Genomic DNA, 13,732 nt, shown 5'->3' on the forward strand with positions numbered 1-13,732 from the left:
CTTTACATATTTTTGTACACATTTACTATACCTGTCTCACCTCTGAATGAATACAGCTGTCCTGGTTTAACAGAATCTAAACACATCATTTATTCCCTCAAGCTTGTGTCTGACACAGATACAAGTCATTTATTTGGGAAATAGTTCAGTGTTCTTTTTTCCAATATTTAAGAAAACCAACAGGTCGTCTGCATATAATGAAAGTATAAATTTTTTTCCCCCAATACTAATACCGTCTAGCTGGTCCCGTAATAATATAGCTAGTGGTTCAAGTGAGATATTAAATAGCAAGGGGGACAATGGGCAACCTTGCCTGGTGCCTCTATGCAACGGGATAGGATCTGTATTTGTATTATTTACAATAAGGGCAGAGACTGGATTACTATATAATGACTGGATAAAATTAGTGAAATGCCCTCCAAACCCGAATTTATCTATTGTCATGAACAAGTAACCCCAACCTATGTAATCAAATGCTTTTTCTGCATCTAAAGAAAGAATAGCTGTATCAGCTCCCTTTTGATTTGCTACTATTGAATTATTCCAGAGATAGTCCAGGATAATCATGGTCTTCCTTAGGTTCTTAACTGGACTCCTCCCCTGCATAAAGCCGACTTGATTTTCATGTATAATACCTTTAATTACCGGCTGTAATCTGCTAGCTATTATTGATGTTAATAATTTATAATCTGAATTTAGCAGTGAGATAGGTCTATAGGACTCTACTAGCTCTGGATCTTTGTTTTTTTTAGAATTAACACGACGTTAGATGCAGTAAAATATCTGGAGCATCTTACTTGTGAACTAAAATATTTGTTAAACAGCTGACACAATGTTGGGGTCACTTCCTCCTGTACAATTCTGTAAAACTCTATGGGGAGGCAGTCTGGTCCGGGTGCTTTATTATGTTTAGCCTGCTTAATAGCAAGCTTGATTTCTTGATCTGTGATTGGCAAATTTAATTGCAGCAAATCTTCTTGTGAGATTCTGGGTAAAGTTAGTTTAGACCAGAATGTCTCCCCATCTACATGGCTAGGGGATTCTGCATTATAGATTCCCTTAAAATAATTATAGAAGACTTTTTTAATCTGCTCTGTCTGAGTGTATCTAGTCCCATTCCGCCTAATAGCAGCTATCGAATTACTGCCTTTTGGTTTGGCAAGTCTAGCGAGATATTTAGCAGCCCTGCCGGTAAACCCTCTGTAGAGAGCTTTTTGTTTTAATCCTTCTTGTATACACCTTTGTTTAAGGAAAATATTCCATTGTGTTTTGGCATGTCTATATCTATTCCAATTTGTACTTGATCTAGAGGCCGCGTAGGCATTATACATATTTCTTACTGTGGTCGAAAGTTGCAATTCTTTTTGCTTAATTTTTTTTTTTTAATCTGCACATATACGCCTTTATCTGTCCCCGGAGCACAGCCTTGGCAGCTTCCCAGTATATTTCTGTGTTCTCCTGATGTTGCCCATTAAAAATTTGATATTCTACCCATTTACTTTTTAAAAAGTTTTGGAATTGGCTATTCATAGCTAAATATTTAGGGAAAAATAATATGTTATTACCCCCTTTTCTGAATACGTCACTACGAAATTCCAATGAGATGATTGCGTGATCTGATAATACAATGTCTTTAATGTCAGCCTTACAATCAAGCCCCATCAGGGCCTCTGCCACTAAGAATAGATCAATCCTGAATAAGCTATGGTGACTTGGTGACATGCATGTATATGCCTTGGTATCAGGATGTTGGACCCTCCATATGTCTCTCACCCCCAATTGGCTACATATTTTTTGGAATATCCGGGTCTTCCTATCACTTCTATATATATCCTTTCTACCAGTCCTATCCATATTGGGAAGAGGTGTAAGATTAAGATCCCCCACTATTATTAAATTTTTCCCTGAGTATTCAAATAATTTGTCTATGAATCCATTCCAAAATTGAGTATCTACTCCATTGGGCCCATACACATTACAAATAATAAACAAGGTAGAGTTAATTTTTAATTTAAGTATTTGAAACCTGCCTCCGGGGTCTTTCTCCAGGCCTACTAGCTCATAAGCTAAATGTTTCTTAACTAGAATTGCCAGACCTTTCTTCCTATCCTCCCCAGCTATTGCAAAAACATCCCCAACCCACTTCCCTTTTAGCTTTATTATTTCTGGTTCTTTTAGGTGGATTTCCTGCAGCATTGCCAAATCAGGTTTATATAGACCTAGTTGTTTAATGATAGCTTTCCTCTTTATTGGCGAGGTTATTCCACCTACATTCCAGGAAAGTAAATTCAAATAATTTATATCAGGGCCTTTTCTGGCGATTATGGCACTGAAAATGGGAATCCGGGTATCTCACAAACAGGGCCAGAGGGGATATATGAAGGGGGGGGCAGAGGGGGGGGAATGAGGAGAGAAAGATTTAAAAAAAAAAAAAAAAAAGGGAAAAAAAAGAAAGACTACATATACATCCACACATCATCCAGACCATCAAGTACCTACTCTTCTGGATTCTGATAACAATTCTGACAAATTCTGAATATCTGATATAAAGTCTTTTATCATTGAATACCATGCTCATTACAGAAGACCTGCGCCTCTTTACTCGTGTTTAAAATAGATTGTGTATCGCCTGTTATTACAACCAGCTTTGCCGGGTATATCATTTTGACATTATAATTTGCATTTAGTAATTTGGAACAAAATGGAGACATTTCCTTGCGTCTTGCTGTCGTCTCACTAGAAAAATCTTGGAAAATTAGAATTTTGTGTTGGTCTATTATGAGTGGATATGCTTTCCTGTATTGCCTAAGATAATGGACTTTGTCCTGGAAATTCAGGAACTTTAGTACTATAGGCCTAGTGGGGATGTTATCCTTTCTCATATGTCGTACTGGGCCAGTTCTGTGTACCCTTTCTATAGGTATCGCTACATCAGTGTTAATTTTAAGCCTCTGTGGGAGAGTAACCGTTACAAATTGCATCAAATCAAGGTATTTACTATCTTCAGGAAGACCGATGATTCTGAGGTTATTACGTCTGGATCGGTCTTCCAGATCCTCCACTCTACTCTGTAATTTGACAATTTTCTTGATATACTCGGTGTTATTGACTTCAACTATATTTAATTTATCCTCAATCTCGGATATTCTGGCTTCTGCTTCAATCAGCCTTGTAGAAAACTGTCTTACCTCTGCTGAAAGACCATTTATGTCCTGCTTGATCTCTGCTTTGATAGTGTCTAATTGTGGCTTGAAAACCTTAGTAATCTGTGTAACCAATTCCTGCATATCAAAATGTGGCTCATTTTGTATTTGTGATGTCTCTAACACCTGGTCAGCACGTTTCGCCATTTTTTTTCTCTTTGCTTAATGGGTATAGTAGGAGAGTTCCTGGCTGATGATATAAATTTGTCCATATGCAGCAAAATTCTAATATCCCTGCTGTATAGGCACGTGATACAAATATCAAATTAGATAGTTGTGCAAAAAAAAGTGCGTTTGTGCTTGTGAGTTGATTGGTTCTATAGTGAATTTATGATTCTATTTTCAGGACCCTAAGATCCGGGAATAGATATATGCTAGTCAATAAGAGAGAGAAGAAAAGACAAAAATACAGGAGAGAGAAGAAGAAGAGGAAGAAGGAGGAGTGCTGAGGGAGAGAGAAGAAGGAGAGGAAAATATGAATATGCACAGAGAGGGGAGTGGGGAGTGCAGATGACTGTGTGTTCTGGACTAGTAGAGTTCAGAGTGAAATCAAGTGAGAGGGAGGAGTGAGAGGAGAAAAAAGAAATAATGACAAAATTACAAATCGTGAGAAATGGCCTATACAGTGGATACTATGTTCAGTTATTTAGGGCTTAGATATACTTATAACCCAGGGAGCTCTATACCTGCCCCTTCCAGTGGAATTATCTCTATGTGCTTCAAAACTCTAGGCACACAGCTATTGAGGACATTCACAATTCCTGCATCTCCCTAGATTAGCACGGCCAAACAAATGATATACTAGGCTATTATCTTTAGACACTTATATGCCCTATCAGTTAGGTCAAAATCAACAGTTTTTTAAATCAACGTTATCAGACTCATTTAGCTATAACACAATATAGAGATGTTTCATGAATTTCCTATATCAGAATAGTACACTCTAGGTACAAGACTATTGCATACATTCACAATCCCTGCTTATCTATAGCAAGGCCAGAAAATTACTATACTAAACTATTATCTTAACAACTTATATACCTTATACCTATGTCAAATCAACAGGTTTTTCTCTTTTTCCTTAACTCTATCCTAAGAGACAGTTTCAGCTGTAGCAATATATGAACATAAATAGTACATTTACTAGATCAGAGACAGATACTATGCAATTGTCCCAGTGTCCGTCTATTAATATAGAGACAGTTCATAAAAGCCTCTTTGCATATGTGGCATACATGATAAATCAAAAAAGAGGAGAGAAAAAACAAGCAAATGTAGAGAAGACCAATACTTTACTTTATAGATCTTTAGCCAAGTCCCAGGTTAATTATCCTTGGATGTATCGCCTCCAGAATTTTGGCCATTTGAACAAAAAAAAAAGCTGTTCCTTATCTTATGTAGTCCGACCGGCTTTAGGCCAGCAACATGCAATACTCCTCCCGATGTGTTGCCGACCAGTGCCCTTCTGTTACTAAGCCAGGAGAATACCAGCAAGATGTGTCTCGGAAGTGCCTATCAACGTGCGGCCGCACGCTGCCTACGCACCCAGGCTCTTCTCCAATCACAGATTCCAGGGTCGGAAATGACCTCTCTCCCCGTGTCTGCCGCTCGGCGCAAGCCCCCTGCACCTAAGGACCTCTGTTGTATCCACCTTCAGGGCTCCCGGTCCACCTGGAACTACAAGTGCTCCTCTCGAGATCCCAGCGTCGCCGTCACAGCCAACGTCCGCTCACCAGGGAGCAGCCAGATGCCTCAGGAAAGTTCAGGTAATGCTAAGTAAGCGGGGCTCTGTATGCTCACCAGGGAGCAACCCGGCACCATATATGGATTCAGATGATGTCAAGGAGCGGGGCTCTGTGTGCTCTCCGGGGAGCAATCGAGCAGCTCAGAAGAGTTCAGGTATGCCAGTAAAAGGGGGCTCTGTATGCTCACCAGGGAGCAACCGGACGTCACATACAGATTCAAGTAATGCCGGTAGAGCAGGTCTCTGTATGCTCTCCAGGGAGCAGCCGGGCAGCTCAAGACAATTCAGGTATGCCAGTAGGACGGAGCTCTCCGGTATTTAGAGTCTTTCCAATCTCAGTTTAGAGCTCACATACTTTCTTGCGAGTATACATTGTATCTTGTGTCCCATCTGGGATAAGTTGCTTATACTTTGTATCACTGCCGGGAGAATGTTAGTAAAATATTGTTGTCAGAGTTACGGCAGACTTATAGGTCTTTTTATTTTTAGCAGGTGCTTCAGCCACGAAGCTAGTAGTTGCCTTAGTGAGACTTCCACTTCATGGGCCACAGGACCCAGCGTCTAGGCCGGCAAAGCTCTTCGGCCAAAGAACGCTTGAAGGCGGGAGTGAGTGTACAGAGTTGCAAGCATGAGAGCCACAGCGTGCAGCACCCTGCTTGCTCCTCCTCCTAACGGAAGTCCAGTGGACTGCCTTTTAAATCAAGAAAGAAGAATCACTTTCTATACTGAGTTGACATACCACTTGAATACCTATATTGATGTTGTTCTTTCATGCAGGAAATATGTGATATCCTAGGAATATAAAACAGAGAGCGCTTCATGTGCATATCAGTAATGTAATGACAGTCAACTGATACAGATACACAGGGTACTCACAAATTGTGGCAGCACTCTATTGTGCTGTTGGGGGCATTCTAGAGACTCACAGTGCTCCAGCTCACTTGAGCCCAGCTAACAGCTCTCTCCAAAGGGTCCGGCAGGCAAAATTCAAATAAAGCACCAAGGTTTGTATATATTAAAAACCATATGTTTAATAAAAACCTTGAAAATGTGCACAAATAAAAAGGGTTAAAATAATAATTCAGAGCCCCAATATGCTGCAATGCATTTCTCTGCTATCCAAGCAGTTTCATCAGGCATAACTAACATAACAAACATAAGCAAAAAGAAAAAGAGAGACTATGAGAAAGTAATAATAATACATGTCTCAATATAGACCAGGATTTCAATACTTCATTCCATTGGCATGGCTTTCAAATTTATTCCTACTTGAACAGTTTCTACATAAACGCAGAAACAGACCAACTGGAATCCCTCTGATTAGTGACTGTGGATGGTTCTTAGAGGCTTGCAGCAAACTATTCGTTGCTGGGGGGTTTTCAAAAAAATTCCATTGCCAGTTTATTACCTTTTTTACTTATTTTGACATCTAGGAAAGACAGTTCTGAACCACTGTAATCATATGTTAATTTATTTTTAGATAATTAGATAATTCTTGCTCAATACATCTACAAATGCTTTCAGTGAATTAGAAGAGCCCTTCCAGAAAACAAACACATCATCCACATAACAAATCCATAGTGGAACTGACTCTGTAATCCAATCACTACATTCTTTGAAAACAAGACAAGTTCCCAAAGTCCAAATGCAGGCATGCATACGAGGGTGCACATGTAGCACCCATTGCAGTAACTCTTATTTGTTTAAATCATTTTTTGTCAGAATTAAACACATTATTTTGTAAAATAAAGCATAGTAGCTCAACTATAAAGTCTGTATGTTTCTGGTAATGGGGTCCCCTAGTTTCAAGAAAATGTATTACTGCTCGTATGCCTGTCTCATGTGTGATGGAGGAATATAATCCATTATAGAGGCATTATACTCTTCCATCCCACATGAGACAGGCATATGAGTAGTATTATTATTAATTTCTCATAGTCTCTCTTTTTCTTTGTTGCTTATATTTGTACTTTAAGGGTCTGCATCATCTATTTAAGTATATACTACAAATTATCTACTTCATTCTCCCCATATCCTCTGTACATATAACATAACAATAAAGTTACCTTTTTATATAAGTTTCTACCAATCACATTCTTTAATTAAGCAGAGGCACCTGTTTGTAGTAGTTGAGAACACTCCTACTACGATTCACAATATACAGATCACATTCAATATTAGAAATATTTCTATCTGTGCTTTTTATATGTAAACAGTGTGTATATATTTTTTTAACAGCACGCTGAAGGCATGATCTGTAGTGTTGCTAAACTATATAAATAAAAAATGGTATCTATATATACACAATGTATCTATTCTAAAATCCTAAACGTTGGGAAAACCCCAAACTCAAATCCAGACATTCCATTGGTCCAAGGTTGTCACGTGGTATGCTTCATTCATAATGAAGGAAGTGGATCAATAGATAAAAGATTTTTTATTACCGCAATTCTAATTGTTCTTGTCTTAATGATGATCTATAATACTCAATACTTTGTGCAATTTACCTACTGTGTTAATCTTATATATATTCTCTAATACCCCAAACTCCATCTAGATTATATATAGATCGGAATGACAGTGCGTATTTTTGTTATCTAGGTGAACAAGATACTAAGTCATCCGCTCAAATGATGTAATCACTGAGCGTGAATTCCAATGGTAGTCTGTATCCATTGTCTATATGATCAAACTTCCGCACACGTAATAAAAAAACAGAGTGTGGTTGTCATAGTAAGTTAACGCTTGAGACATCTCCTGACATGGTGTCAGATGGAGGGTCATTCTGACATTCTCCATGGATCCACCTCTATGAGCATATAATAAAACATAAATCCAATTTGGTGATAAATCAATATGAAGATGATGATATAATAAATCAATATGATGATATGATAAATCAATATGATTATATAATAAATCAATATGAAGTTGATCATATGATGATAAACTGGTTAAACTCAGTAGATATGCTGTGATACTACATCAATTAATTATGTATGTGTTTGCGATATAAGTCAATAGATAAGCACCTCCAGTGTAAGGACTGATATGTTCTCTGAGTGCTGTGTATTTGTGTGTTCTATCTAATCGTGTATTATCCAATATCTGTAAATAATTGATGTGATGTATTGGTGAAGTGATAATATTGGGAGTGTATCCATGTGTATTGTTATAAGTACTAAATATTAACTAAATAAAATAGTGATATAGGTGGTGTATCTGTGGTTGTCTAATGGAGGGGAAACATTATTCAAATATAAATTCCCTATACAACCATTTTGAAGGGATCTGGAATATTGTGTGACTATTAAGTGAATAGGTGTGTGGATCTGCTACTGTATGTGCTAAGAATAAGTGCTAATATAAATTTAATACGTGAGAACAGAATATAAATGGGGGCAGCACCATTAGTGATTTCTTAAATGACTATGTCAAAAAGCTGCACAATCTATTTCCTCATTAAGTCCAGAGGGAAACAGTGACTGGAACTTGTATATCCAGTATGTTTCCCTCTGTCTTAATTTAATTAATCTTTTTGTGCCTTGGGGTATATGCTCTAGAGGTGTTACCTTGACTTTATACAAATCTCATTTGAATGATTGGAGACATAATGACTAGATAGTCCATGTTTCAGGATTTCTTTTATATGTTTCTAGGATGCTCACTCCATCTTCTTTTTATTTTGCGAACGGTGCACCCTAAATAATGTCTCTAATAGCCCAGGTCCCGCCTACAGCAGCAAGACTGCATTATTTATCTATACCTTACAAGTGAGACAGCACAAAAATAGTGTTATGGAGGCCAACTTAGGCAAATGATTGCCAGAACAGGGTTTTCAATTGAACGTAAGGCTGTCAGAGGGGTGCCTCAATTAAATGAGATACACAGTGAGATCAGAATGTATCTCATGCTGTTGCTGGATGCCTACATGTGTGGCTATCCAGCAACAGTACAGTCTGCATGGGAGGCTATCCAGCAACAAGTTTCACTGTTACTGTGTATAAAATCACTGTGACAGCCAGTAACAATGACTGCATACTTAAAATGGAGTCCAGATACTAGCATTCTACAATGCTTATTCAGGCTTAGTGAGCTATCACTGAATGTCTCATGAGTGAGGAAGTCCAGTAATTCTTTTAAAGTTTCCCTATGGTCACACGATCACTGTGACAGTCACACTGATCACATGTCACAAAAGAATAGCCAATGTTTGTGAACAATTGCTTGTCTCAACTCCTCCTCTTCTCTCCCTGTCAGCACCTATGTCATACAAATGTTAAAATGTATTTGATTAAAGTGTATTTTTTTTTCATACATTTACTTTAATCAAAGTGTACTTTTTACAACTTTATTTTAATAAAAGTGTTTCTTTTTCCCTAAATTTTATTTCCTGCTTTTAGTGATAAAAAGGGTAAATTAAGTGTCAGAATTTATCTAGGTAAATACACTGGGGTGTCTAGCTTTATATATATATATATATATATATATATATATATATATATATATATATATATATATATATATATATACACACACATATATATATATATATATATATATCCTGAAGGGGTCAAGGGTGCAAGTTTTTTCTTTGGAGATAGAAACTACAATTTTTGTAGGTTCATTTTTGTTATATGCAAGACTACAGTCTAAACAGTTGTTTCTGTTACATTACATTCTCTTGTGACCTGTATGGTTTTCCCTTTCGTTCCCCTAGCTTAGGCAAGAAATTTTTTTTTATTATTACGATTTCTCTTAACTGTAACATTTGGTACTCCTTAACTTATTTTTAAAATCAGTTTATCTTGTTAAATGGGCCATCATTTCTTTAAGATTTTCTTTATTTTTAGTGCTTCTTCATTAAATGTAGCACTTAGTCCAATTTTAAATTTGTGTTTCTCTTTCTGTGCATTAAGTTTAAATGATAATGTTCTACCTGTTTGATTTTGTTTTTGTTTGTTTATTTATTTATTTGTGTTTTTACTTTGTTTAGGTATTTATACATTGTAGTTGTCTTTTCACCTTGAATTTCCTTTTCAAAATATCTACTTCTCTTTCAAGATTTTCAATTTTAGAACAATTGCATCTTATTCTTTGAATCTTTCCATACGGTATGGTTTTAATCAATGAGTAAAAATGTCCCCTAATGCCTTCTAGATAGCCATTACTATATATTTGTCTTCTGTATATTTTTGTTTTGTTATTGACATACTCCTTAAAGATATTAATGTTTTGTTTTTTATTGAAATTGTGTTATAGCTACAAACATAAATGACCCTTTAATAAAAGCGATTGAACTGCTGAATAAAGCACATGAATTGAAAGAGGTACCAGAAAGATCAACATCTTTAATCATCCTTCTGACTGATGGTGAAGCTAATGTAGGTAAGTGAAATTACTATATACTCTGCTACCATTTTTCCTGTATTCTAATTATGGACCATTAGTGCATATCACCTGTGCTGCGCTCTCTGTATATAATAGATGCACATCCTGACACAGGAAGCAAACCCCAGGCAATACTGTATGTAAAACCCATTAGGTTACAACCATAAATATACAAAATAATGTTCAAGATACCAGCCAGCACTTAAGCACATAAAAACTAACAAGTGAGTGATACCCTGTTTCTGTTGCTGCCTTTTATTTATTCTATATTTGGGAAATGCAGCCAGGGTATTCTGATATTGCTTCACAGGGCATAGGATGTGCACTAAGAGTACAGTCCATTATTCTGTTCCTTATGAGTTTTATTGGGAATCCACAGCTACCAAGAGAATCCTCAAAGGATCAGATAGCTAACAATAAAAAAAGACAGCACTGGAGGGGTCTTGTTGATGTGTTTGGGCTTTTCAGACTATAACCAATAGCTATAATTAATCCTCAGTTTCATGTTTTTTGTATGTGAGTTCCAGCTAGTTTATGTTGTTACACATATATTTGAAAGGTTAAGAAGATGTTTAATGTCTTTTACATAATGATCTGTAAATATTTCAAAGTAAATATTTGAATTACCCAATTTAAAAAATATTGAACTGATTTGACATGCTTTTTATAATTTATCTCACTCATCTTTAAAAGCACATTTTTATTATGATTCTATCAATATCAGCTGTTTAAAGGGATATGAAACCTAATTTTTTTTTCTTGTATGATTCAGATAGGCAATTTTAAGCAACTTTCCAATTTACTCCTATTGTTAATTTTTATTCGTTCTCTTGGTATCATTATTTTAAAAAGCAGAAATATAAGCTTAGGAGACAAACCATTTTTGTTTCAGAACCCTGGGTAGCATTTGCTGATTGGTGGTTACATGGTTCGGCGCTATCCAGGTGCTGAACCACAAATTGGTCAGCTCCTAAGCTTACATTCCTGCTTTTCAAAAAAAGATACAAAGAGAACGACGAAAATTTGATAATTTGAGTAAATTAGAAAGTTGATTAAAATTGCATAAAAAACACACTAAAGTAAAAGGACATACACCAACGTGTATCACTCTAATACTAAATAGGGGGTGCTTAGCAAGAAAAAATGTCAGAATCAGCAGTGGATAAAAAGTCCTAAGATAAATTTAACAATGTCAATGTGGATGAGTCCCAAAATAACCCAATAGATGTTACATGCAGATCCCTGCTGCTCTTTGGGATAATTGTCAAATGAATGCAGAAGGTTCCTATGATATTAAACAAACAGAGGCACCTCTAAGTGTACTATCATCAGGGTAAAAATAAGGCAAATTAATTAAAACCACTCACTTTTATAAAAGCACATAATAGTGCTAGTGATGCATTCCGAGACTTATGAGCCACTCAGCTGACGGCACACAAGGCAAGTCTAGCCACAGCCGATCCAGCTAAATTGACTCCAAGCTCCGTCTCTCTGCCCGCCCTCACACTGGTTATGACTCCTTCCATTCTCGGAGTCAGGTGAAGCTGGAGTGCTGCATTCTCAGCAAAGGGAATAATGCTGGCACAAGGGATATGGCATAGAAATACAAAGCAACTGCTTCCGATACAACTGGGTCAGACACACACATGGGCCCCAATTTATCAAAGGTCTTGAAGATCTGATCTGACACTGTGGATCAGGTCCGCAAGACCTCACTAAATGCGGAGAGCAATACGCTCTCTGCATTTAGCATTGCACCAGCAGCTCACAAGAGCTGCTGGTGCAACGCCGCCCCTGCTGACTCGCAGCCAATCGGCCGCCAGCAGGGAGGTGTCAATTAACCTGATCGTATTCGATTGGGTTGATTTCCGGCGATTCCTGTCCGCCTGCTCAGAGCAGGCGGAGAGGGTTATGGAGCAGCTGTCTTTAGACCGCTGCTTCATAAGTTGTGTTTCTGGCGAGTCTGAAGACTCGCCAGAAACACGGCCCTTCAAGCTCCATACGGAGCTTGATAAATGGGCCTGATGGTGGGCAAAAAAAGGCAAAGAGTGATTTAAAAAGTTATTGTTTAAAACAGCAACGCGTTTTTCGGCGGTCAATGCCATTTCATTAGGCTATAATAATACAAACTACCTCAACTAATTTAAATGCCCTTGCTCCAAAAGAAAGACTGCCTCTTCCTACATCATTGGTAAGGCACAACTTGGTGTGTGCCTTACCCGGTTCTATCGGGAGCAGTTGCTCTGTATTTCTATGCCGTATCCCTTGTACCAGCGTTATTCCCTTTGCTGAGGATGCCGCACTCCAGCTTCACCTGACTCATAGAGTGGAAGGCGTCGTGACCAGTGTGAGAGTGGGCAGAGAGAAAGAGCTTGGAGCCAATTTGGCTGGATTGGCTGTGGCCAGACTTGCTGTGTGAGGAGTCAGCTGAGCATCTCAGAAGTCTTGGCATGCATCACTAGCCCTATCATGTGCTTTTATACAAGTGAGTGGTTTTAAAGGGATACTAAACCCAATTTTTTAATTTCATGATTCAGATAGAGCATGCGATTTTAAGCACCTTTCTAATTTACTCCTATTATCAATTTTTCTTTGTTCTCATGCTATCTTGATTTGAAAAAGCAGTACTGTAAGCTTTAGAGCCAGACCATTTTTTGTTCAGAACATGGGTAGCACTTGCTGATTTGTGGCTTAATGTAGCAAACCAATCAGCAGCTCTACCAAGGTGCTGAACTAAAAAATGGGCCGGCTCCTAACCTTTTATTACTGCTTTTTCAAATCAAGATAACATGAGAACAAAGAAAAATTGATAATAGGAGTAAATTAGAAAGTTGCTTAAAATTGCATGCTCTATCTGAATCATGAAAGAAAAAAATGAGGGGTTAGTATCCCTTTAATTTATTTGCCTAATTTTTTCCTTGATGACAGTACACTTAGCAGCACCTCTGTTTGTTTCCTATCATAAAAACCTTCTTGCATGCTCTATCTGAATCATGAAAGAAAAAAAAAATGGGTTTCATATGCCTTTAACTTTTTATTTTGCATAATAATGCTTCTCAATTTTATCAGTATTTAGCCATTCTTAATCTATAAACGCTACAGCTTGTTTGTAGCACTTTTTCACTAATAATACAGAATTTATGTTTATTTAACCAGGCTATAATCCTATTGTTTTAAAGGGATATCAAACCCAAAAATTTTGTTTTATGATTCAAACAAAGAATACAATTTAAAATAGTTTCCAATTTACTTCTATGATCAAATTTGCTTTGTTATCATGTTTTTTTGTTGTTGAAGAGATACCTAGGTATCGGGAGAATACATGGCAGGAAAAAGTGCTGCTATCTAGTAATCTTGCAAATAGATAATATTCTTGCAAAACTTCTGCCATATG

At 37.2% G+C, this 13,732-nt stretch overlaps 1 protein-coding gene across 1 annotated transcript in view; it reads left to right on the forward strand.

Annotated features, from left to right (window-relative positions):
• Positions 1-13,732, forward strand: part of LOC128661561 (inter-alpha-trypsin inhibitor heavy chain H3) — a 173,045-nt gene that overhangs the window by 81,883 nt on the left and 77,430 nt on the right. The window contains exon 10 of the mRNA XM_053715804.1: positions 10,210-10,335. Coding sequence (XP_053571779.1) covers positions 10,210-10,335 — 126 coding nt within the window. The remainder of the gene's footprint in view (positions 1-10,209; positions 10,336-13,732) is intronic.

The sequence above is a fragment of the Bombina bombina genome, chromosome 5 (genome assembly GCF_027579735.1).
Source record: "Bombina bombina isolate aBomBom1 chromosome 5, aBomBom1.pri, whole genome shotgun sequence".
In the NCBI taxonomy this organism is placed as follows: domain Eukaryota; kingdom Metazoa; phylum Chordata; class Amphibia; order Anura; family Bombinatoridae; genus Bombina; species Bombina bombina.